The sequence below is a fragment of the Triplophysa dalaica genome, chromosome 16, assembly GCF_015846415.1.
Source record: "Triplophysa dalaica isolate WHDGS20190420 chromosome 16, ASM1584641v1, whole genome shotgun sequence".
Taxonomy (NCBI): domain Eukaryota; kingdom Metazoa; phylum Chordata; class Actinopteri; order Cypriniformes; family Nemacheilidae; genus Triplophysa; species Triplophysa dalaica.
In genome coordinates, this window is record NC_079557.1 from 20,286,752 (window position 1) to 20,296,691 (window position 9,940).

A 9,940-nucleotide genomic window follows, 5' to 3' on the forward strand; every position below is an offset into this window, starting at 1 on the left:
TGGTGAGTAAATGTTGAGAGATTTTTTTTGAGTGAACTATCCCTGTTTTGTTTTCCAGGCCAGGGTCACATATGAGGAATCACATCTCAGATGATTTTGACCTTGGGTGAAGCTTTCTCTCTCATTCTGTAGTGTAACTAGATCATGCATGATAGCTATTTTACATCCCTATCTCCTCTCATTCATCCTTTACCGGGACGTTTTGATCGTCAGATCAGAAAAGTTAATTATTGACCACGAAACAGCACGTGCGTTCCAATCGCTCCCACAACGGCGATTCGGCGATCTGGTAACGGGTTGCGCATCGCGTTGTGCGTCTTTAAAATTATGAGCAAAACCTTGAGCGCAGTAGGATTGGTAACATTCTCCAGTGAACATAATGAGCGTGTCTCTGTTGTGCGCATGCGCGTATCGGGAGCGCTCAAAAGTTTGGGAGTTTTGCTGCTATGGACTGAGTTTGTACTGTACTGTGACGCTCTCGGATGTTTATCATCTTCACATAAAGAAACTCGTTAGAAATTCTGACCGCTTACCGGAAACTTATTTAGACCTTTTGATTTCTTCTACGAAACAAAATGTAAGTACTGTTTTATTTCTGATTCACATTTTATTGCTGCGCTATACGGAAAGACGTTTAGTATATGGATTGTGGCGTAATTTCTGTTTTTATTTACTCGTAACGGTGCATTTGTCTGAAATGACATCTTTTGCCATAGCCTATCTTATCCTTTTAAGATTTAAAAAGTCAATTGTCCTTTAAGATTAATAGACACAACCCTTCAGAGACGGACACAAGGTGCCTCTTTTTACCCAATTTTGGTTGCTTAATTTCTGCCTTTACCCTTGTGACTAATATTTTGCGCACATTGTGCTCATGTAGTGGACGAATTGGTTTCCTTTTTTTAAATTTTGTCAAGTGAATGTTGTTTTCTTCATTTGGTTCTCCGCAGGAACACATCGCCCGTAACAGGAACACATTTCATTATGTTACTAAAATGCATTTAGTCGCTATAAGCACGTGTTTATATGGAGTTGAAGTTAATTTTACGTCTTGGCGTTTTCATGGTCTGGTTTGTTCCTGTGCATTTACAGCGCGCTCAGGTGGCTTTGGTGAGAATAAAACAGCCCGTTCACTTGCGGCAGACGTTCCATGCGTCACGTTTTTAAAACGCGAAACGAACGTTTTACTTAAAAACGTTATTCGTTCTTTGGACGCAAAACACATCCTGTGTCTCTGTTATGTATACTGATGAATACTCGTTTGCCTTTTGAAGGTATCTGCCTTGTTTCTTAGATGCTTTTCGTCTATATTGAACTGTAGTAAAATTCCTACTCCATTGTTATTTAACCTTACTATATTAAATTAAGTATACTGTACACTGTGATATCATATAATTGTTAATATATACATAGATTTTCTGCAGTTTGCTATAGTAAACAGAAGGGATACTATAGCAGGTTTCATGTGGCCAGCCCTGAGCATGCATATGGTCAACCACAAATCAGAGAGTAAAATGATTGAAAATAATCTCAAATGATAATCCAAATTTAAAAGTACATTCGCTACACTGATCCCAGTCGCAGCAAGTCACTCTGAATCTGTTCTGATTTTCTCTGTCATTGTCCTGTGGCCTCATTCACATGAATGAACTGCTGGGTGAAACTGTGGGTGTGTAGATACACGGAGCACATGTAGAGCGGCTGAGCCCATTCACGTGCTGAAAACTCGCAACACCTTGAACCCTTAGCAACTATAACCTCGGGTTAAACCGAGAGGAGTTTCAACCTCACTGGCAGCAGCACAAATAGCCAGATGAAGCACATACTCATTACAGACACCCTTGTGTTAATTGGGGGCCAAGAGTTGCCAGGTGCCTGAAGCCCATAGGCTCGCTTTTGGTTATGTGAGGGGCGTAAACAACTCATTAGTTGATCGAGCTTGTGTGCTTCAAGCACGCAAGTTAGGTTGAATGCCATGATGTCATCTGACTACCCGGTGTTGTATGCAGTAGGTAACGAACATCTAATGTGGACTTGTTCCGAAGTTTAACTGGACAGTCAAGATTGCTCTAGATCTAAAGCAGTTTAGGATAGTTTCAAATCGCTTTGAAGGAGGTCACAGTTCTGGATACTGCTTGATTTATCTTGCCAACTGGCCTTGTGTTGTGTTTGTCGCTCTTGTTTCCTACAACTAATGGTCTAATGGTCTTGTTTCCCCCAACAGATAAACATCATGAACATAACAACAGTCTCAGATTGAGCCTCGAACGCGTATGGACGGCGTCGACCTCCTGGACTTTTCATCTGTGTTTATTCACCTTTTTGGAACATAACAACTTGTTATATGGAACATAGCTTGACCGTTCTGGCACCCAGAAACAGGAAGTGAGAGTCATGACAGCTGTCCCCGTTCCACCGCCCCTTATCCCCCCTCCACCACCCCCTCCTGCTCCAGCCAGCGGTCTGACCCGTGTGGACTCCGGCCGTAAAAACAGGCTCCGAAAACTCAACTGGGAGCAGATCCCAAGAGAGCGCGTGGAGGGTCGCAGGAGCGTGTGGAGCGATTCGTTAGATGAAGACAAGGAGGTGCCAATTGATCTGAACTCTCTGGATGAGCTCTTTGGGCAGAAAGAGGGCGGCAAGCTAGACAGGGCCAACAGCTTTCGGCAAAGTTTGCTGCGTTGCGGGTCTCCCCAGGAGACTACCGTTGACAAAGTAAGATATTTACCACGAAAATGAAATGCAGCTTTTTGTTATGAATAAACAAAATAGTAGCGGATTTCTTGCCCAAAAAATCATATTAATATTAATTACTGTAATATTAATATGATTTTTTGTAGGTTTCACTGCTTGACTCCAAACGCAGCATGAACGTTGGAATATTCCTACGGCAATTGAAAATGTAAGTTTTTGGTTTTGTTTTAGGCCACTGGAATTAAAAAACACAATTGAAAAGCAGAAAACTTCTTCCTTTAGTTGGGTAAACACAGTCTTGAACACACAATGCTATTGGATGAGTAATTGTTAGGTCAGGCTGTTTATGTTAACCCATCATATCTTACAGAGATGGATATATTTTAATTTGATTTGGTTGTCGGGGAGGTGATGGGTTGAGATGTGATGTCTTTGAGAAGATGGCCATGTTTGCCAATTATTAGAAGTATTCATGTCAGTCAATGTCAAAACATAATGCATTTCAGAATGTAATGCTACAAAATGTTATCTGAAATGTGTACTTTGTCTATAAAGTTCACAAGTGATCATATCATTTAAACTATTGTGTACATACACTCTTTCCCCAGCATTTATTTTCTGTTATTTATGACCAGAAGTTGGGTAACTTGTTACATGCGTTATGCAATTTAATTACAAAATTCATTTTACTGTAATGTAAATGTGTAATTAAATGACAGTTATTTTTTTAAACGTTAACGACAGGGCTGGGTATCATCTGGGTGCCAACACTGATACTTTAAAAATAGCCACAATATATGCATACATACATAAATAAATATACATATATTTATCTATGTATACAAACATTTGATTCTGGGGTCCGTGAACGTTTTGTGATTATGTTTGATGCTTCGGCGGACAGCATATAAGTAAATAATAATAACATTAAAGATAAACAAATTAATTAATTTGCTCTACAGATGTCTTTATCTGTCCTTTTAAATAGAATGATTGGTTTCAGTGCAATTTCTTCACAGATTTTGAGGCCAAACTTTGCAAATGAGTGCACGGATATGCTCCCATTTGTTTGAAAGAGGAAATGAAGGTGTGTTGAGGTACGGAGAGAGGGTCTTAACACTTCAGACCTGGCGGTAGCAGCAGGCTGCTTGTTTGCGAGCTGTCGATTGCCCTCAGCTGAAGCATGAATGTGTGAATGAAAAAGACCCTGGGGGCAGACGACAAGTGTTTAGACTATGTCGTCCAATCAGGACAGCTGGCTTTTGATGACGGTCAGTGAAGGTGGTCACAGGTCACACCTGCTGAACCTTCAAAAGCCTCTGTGGCAACCTGTCCAAATTGGCGGTGAGAAGAAATGTATCTTTTTTGATTCAGACAGTTTTAAAGAAATCGAATCCTACACAGTGCTGTTTTTAAGTAGTTTGGATAGGAAGTCATACGCTGTAAACCATTGTATGTCTCCCTGTCTCTTAATTCAATTTTTTTTGTCTTACATTGTTGCCATGTCTAAACATGCATAGGTGCAGCAGGGCTCCTTTCAGTTTGAAAAGCTCTCAAATGAGACTAAACACAGTCAGAACATGAGGCAAAATCATTACGTGTTTCTGTACACGCCTCCATGTTTGCTCTAAGCTCACATAAGCACGCACTTTTGAGTCGTGCGCAGTGAGTTATAAAGCCAGACTTTCTGGTACCTAATTCATTATTTCATGTTAAACTAGATCTCTCTCCACTACTCTTTAACATTCATAATTACAGGTCATAAAATAATAACAAAATAAACCAGTGTGGTCTTGCAGACCTCTTTTAAATCCAGGGAAAATGAGGCAGCTGTGTGCTTGACACAACTTCAATTTTTTCCTGACTGAAGGAGTAAGGTTCAACTGGATTAAAATGGGATGTAGCCAGCTGTGATCTTAACAGTGGCATCACTTTGTTTTGAAAAGTGGTCGGGACAGAGATACTTTAATCAATTGTTTCTGTAATTACTTTATGGGCATATTTATCATATATAGGCCTAGTGGGCGGTCCGCCCCTTGACTTCTCCACTTTTCGACTCCAGCTCTCACATTGAGTGGCATTTGGGGTGTGTCACTTTTCTTTGCATGCATTACACTTTAAAACTGTTTATTCCTATGACAAAAAATGTCATGGTCACACTTTATTTGAAGGTCCAATTCTCGCTATTGAAAAACCACTAACTACGACTTTTGCCTCATAAAATCCTAATTTGGCGCTTATTAATAGTTAGTATGATAGTTGTTAGGTTTAGGTAATGGGTAGGATTAGGGATGTAGAATATGGTCATGCAGAAAATGTGCTTTATAAGTACTTATAAACAGCCAATATGCTATAAAGCAACCTGTTAATTGTGAGAATTGGTCCCTCCTAAAGTGTTACCAATGACACTTGTTCATTGGTTTACACATTTTTGTGCTTGGAAACTGGATACACAAGCAAGCGCTGCGAATGCACAGATTTAGAAACTGGCTACGTTTGTGAAGTTGCGGCTCTTTTATAGTAAAGTTGTGGGATCGGCTTTATTCCTACAGTACTTCAGGTGGGTTGGAGAACCTTAGCTCTGCTGTCATGTAGAAATTGATTTTCGCAAACTGTTTGCTCCTTCAGTGCTGCCTGTGATATTGTGGAGGATGTGAGGCGGGGGTCCGGCGAGCGTTACGGGGCGGAGAAACTGTCAGAGCTCTGCAAACTTCTGCCTGATAAAGATGAGGTATCATGTGATCGCTGACACAATTCTGTCTGATTCGTGTTAGAGACGGTTTGACATGATTTACCACAAGCAATCTACAATTACAAAACCTCAAAATCTTCTTGCTTCCAGGAGGCCAGATTAAAGAAGTTCAACGGAGACCGTAGTTTCCTGCCAGAAGCAGATCTCTTCGTACTCCTGCTGGTGGAGTTACCCAGGTAACAATATGAGACTAAACTCCCTTTATTCATTGCCTAATCAGCACAGTCATTCTGTCTTTTAACCTTTGCCGTAGTGGCTGTGCGGCACATCAAATCTGTTCCTGTAACATAAACGCATCATGATGTTTCACTGGCTGCTGATTAATCATCTGTTTCTCTCTCATCATCCTCATCATCTGACCCGGTCAGCTTTCGCATGCGTCTGGACGTCATGATGCTCCAGCAGGAGTTTGACCTGGCGGTGACCTCCCTCTGTGCGGCGGCCAGATGTCTGCGGGAGGCGGCTGGAGGTAAACAGTCAGCAGGGGGCCAGTGTCCTTCCTTTCACTAGATTTGTTTGGACCTGTCGTAGCTCTGAAAACTTTAGCTTTCTTCCTAAATCAACTTCACATGTGAGCCGCCAAATAGATACTGTTCTTTGCACGAGGGCCTGGGATTTCAGTTCTGATATTTAATGAAATAAGTGGAACCTTGTGTGATGTGGTTGACGTTGATGTGTTCTTCGTGCAGAGCTGCTGAGCTGCACCGAGCTTCACTATATCCTGCGGTTGGTGCTCAAGGCGGGAAACTACATGAACGCTGTAAGTAGTTTCGCCTGCTGTTTGTGCACTCACACTCACTAAACAGGCCATTTTGGTTTTAAGCACCATTCGTTTGCTAAATCTTTTCCTTTGGAGTCTGTCTGACCTTTCTCGTGTTCTTAGGGAGGTTATGCAGGGAATGCTGCTGGATTCAGGATTTCCTCTTTACTCAAACTGGCCGACACCAAAGCCAACAAACCAGGCATGAATCTCCTCCATTTTGTTGCTATGGTAAGTGCTGCATGGTTGTAATGCCATTGAACAGGGTTGCGTATTCACGTAAACAGACGTCCCGGCATAGTAATTGCAGATTTGCATCACGCAAACGACGAATAGTCGCAGGACCAGTGATATTTAAACTTTCGGTGGGATATTTGTTTATGTGAATATGTGGCATATATTTAATACCGTATAACTATGTTCAGCTGAAAAATGACATTATTTCAAGTTTATGAACAAAGATTAGCTCAAAAAAATGAAAACGAACTGTAATAAATGATCAACATGAGTGACTTTTCCACAGGAGGTTGTGAAGAAGAATAAAGACCTTCTAATGTTTAACAGCCACTTGACTCACGTCAGTCCAGCATCAAGGTCAGAATATCTCCAGATGAATCTAATGCAGCCTGTTACAGGCCTAAATATTTATGTGTGAAATTGTCTTATGAGAATTAATATTGTAATTTGCAGTTCTTTTCACGGCACAATAATATTAATTTTTCATTCGACTTTTTGTCTGATTAGGTTATCGGAGGCGTCTGTAGAAGAGGATTTATCCCGCCTGCTTAGTCGAGTCGCAGATCTCAGAGTCAAAGCTCAGTCGGACGCCGAGATCGAGCAGCAGACGAGATCTTTTCTGGAGGTACGTGCGCATCACTATTAATATTCCCAAATGCTGATGTTAAGCTTCGGCATGTCAGTTGAACCCCGTCTTTTTCAGGATGTAGACGTGAGGCTTCAGGAGGCTCAAGATGAGGTGGAGAGCTTACAGAAGACCAGTAAAGCCCTCATGGAGTTTTTATGTGATGATGAGAAATCCTTCAAACTGGAGGAGGCCTGCTTCACCTTCCACTGCTTCTGCCAACGATTCCAGAAAGCTGTGCGGGTGAGCACCACTGATGACACTAGTATTAATATACTGTACACTAGTGATGTTAAGTGGTCATTGAAAAGGGTATAGAAATGATTCAAAGAGCCTGTAGTTGGAAAAATAAGATCTCAGGATTTTTTATTATTTTAAATGAACACTCTTTAATATATGCGCTACTAGAACAATTTTAATGATTATCTGAATCATGTTTGTTTGCTGTCAGGAGAACACAGAACGAGAGCTGCAGGAGCAGCGGCGTGCGGCTCGCGAGCGTGAGAACGTGGATAAGCGACGCTCTCTGGCCTTGTGCACCGGACTGGAGGTGGAGCGGGAATCGGACGACCTGGAACACGCTCTTCAGAAAAGCCTAAGATACACGGGATGCCGTCGAAGCTTGCACAGAAATATGAAGTCTGACAACCAGCCGAGAGACTCCGTGTTTAAAACACAGTCGCTACAGAACGACACCAATACAGCCGAAACTGGACAGAGTAGGTCTGAAAAAGAGGGTCAGTGTTTAAGCACAGATTCAGCATGTGGACTTCAACGGGTTCCAGCCGACACACCGGATACTATGAAAAGCCCCTCTAGGTTGAATACGAGGAGAGTCCCAAGTGATGGTACTTTAGTTGTGCTTGCAGAAAGCGATATCACGTCACAACACCAGGAGGCAGTGAATGTCTTGCCTCTCACAGGACTATCCCCTAACAGAGTTTTGAAAGTTGAGAAACGGGTTCAAGATGCCTCTGAAAGGCTGGTAGTGACCGACGCACCTGAGGACACTGGGAAGAAGGACAAAGTGTTAAGCGAAAGAAGTGGAAACGACACAGTGGCTCAGTCAGAAATAATGCCACAGACAAAAGCTAAAACTGACTCTAGCCTAGAAGGAGAGAATTGGTTGAGCTTATCTCCTGCTGAAACGAGTCCATCTCTGATAGAAAATCTTGAGCCATGTAGCCCAGAAAGAGAGCATGTTTACCCACGGGTAGGGGAGGTGCTGGAGTGCCATACCCTGGTGAGAGGCCTACGCTCATATGAAAGCCTTTCACCAGCTGTGGTGCGGCCAGCCACCAATCACTGTTCCAAATGGAAGAAAGAGCGGGAAGCTGAAAAGAGGGTCGGCGCCAGCTCGCTGCACGCTAAGGATGAATCCCGTCTTGTGAAGACATCGACTCGAGGGTCAAGTAAAAGATCTCTCGCACCCCGCGGAGGACCCTCCAACAGCAGTGGGATTTCAAGGGTGCGCACTAAGGCGGAGCCGATATCTTCCAACGGCTTGTCAGGAAGTCACGGATCGCGCCCTTTTCCTTCACGTTCCGCATCAGTACGATCAACGCAAGTCACCAGCAACCAGAATGAACTTAAACACAACGCCGGTGCGCCACCGAAAACGAATGTCCAGTCTGACACAAAGCAAAAGCGTAACGCTTCAGAAGCGGTGAAGGGCAAAAGCCACGAGCAGTTTGTAAGGGGCTCACCGTTGCGAGTGTCCAAACGCTACGCGCCCATCTCTGACCCCAAGACTCCCAACACTTCACATAGCCCAACTGATGCTACGACGGCCAAGACGATTCGCACTGCCGTTATCAATGCAGCCAAAGCCAAGGTTGCCAAGAGACCTGACCCTAAAACTCCCAGACCTGTCCCCCAACCCACGTGGAGATAATATTTGATTCTTACTTTCTAAGGAGCAGTCGCTTGACATAGTTAATGGATTTTTTTCCCACTAAATAAAGTAGGCATTCATACTATCTGATCAGAATGGACACTGTAAAGGATCAGACATTAAGACTCATTCAGCACTGTTTTAGCTTCAAGCTCTACCTCTGAACACTATATTGTGCTCTGTGCAGGTAACAGCGCACCTCAGAAGGCAAGTTTGATGCAATTTCTGACAACCTTCCTTCAATAAGTGTTTGCCTTGCCATGTTAGAATGTTTCCTCTATATCAGGGCATCTATTAAATTTTTAATCTGCCATAGCCAGAGAGACTAGATGACTGAACACGGGACTAATGCGCCTTCACTTCTTGGACTGATACAGTCACATTGACTGCACCTCAGTTTGGTACACAACGATGCAAAGTATGTTCTTCGGGATTTAGCATTATAACTTATTATATTTACAAAGTAAATTTGTTGTCATTTTAAACTTTGATGCACTTTACAGATAAAAGAGATTATATTCTGTTAAAAATGTCTGTATAGTAATCTGCTGTACTGATGTGTATTTTGTATCTATGAAATGTTAAATTAACATTTGTAAAAATAGTTGCCTTTTGTATTATTTGTAAACTGAGAATTAATAAATAAAAGATGATATATTGTGAACCTTTCTGTCAGTACAAAAGCAATTGACCTTGACCACTTCTCAAGATGTAAACAAAGGTCCAGAAGCACTTCCTTAAAAATATTAGTGCAACTTTTTGATATTGTTATAAATGTTCTGTTGGATTTGGAAGTGCACCTTTAAATCCTCACCCAAACCTTTTTAGACATTATATGTGAGATTAGGGGGTTCAAATACCCTGACATGTAGTTGGGAGGAAATACCATATAAGGTTTGAAGTTAGATGGTTGTACTTATTCTGCAAATATAGTCCGGCCTACACAGTACAAGATTTGTAACATTTATTTGAACAATT

At 42.1% G+C, this 9,940-nt stretch overlaps 1 protein-coding gene across 1 annotated transcript; it reads left to right on the forward strand.

The window, feature by feature from the left end:
* The first annotated feature begins 462 nt into the window (after nt 1-462).
* On the forward strand, nt 463-9,626 carry fhdc2 (FH2 domain containing 2). The gene is made up of 12 exons (XM_056769808.1): nt 463-577; nt 2,225-2,715; nt 2,841-2,902; nt 5,323-5,425; nt 5,537-5,622; nt 5,815-5,915; nt 6,136-6,206; nt 6,330-6,437; nt 6,730-6,800; nt 6,951-7,068; nt 7,147-7,311; nt 7,520-9,626. Exons 2-12 carry the CDS (start codon nt 2,395-2,397, stop codon nt 8,960-8,962), a joined length of 2,649 nt encoding a protein of 882 aa, XP_056625786.1. The 5' UTR covers nt 463-577; nt 2,225-2,394; the 3' UTR covers nt 8,963-9,626.
* The last annotated feature ends 314 nt before the right edge of the window (nt 9,627-9,940 follow it).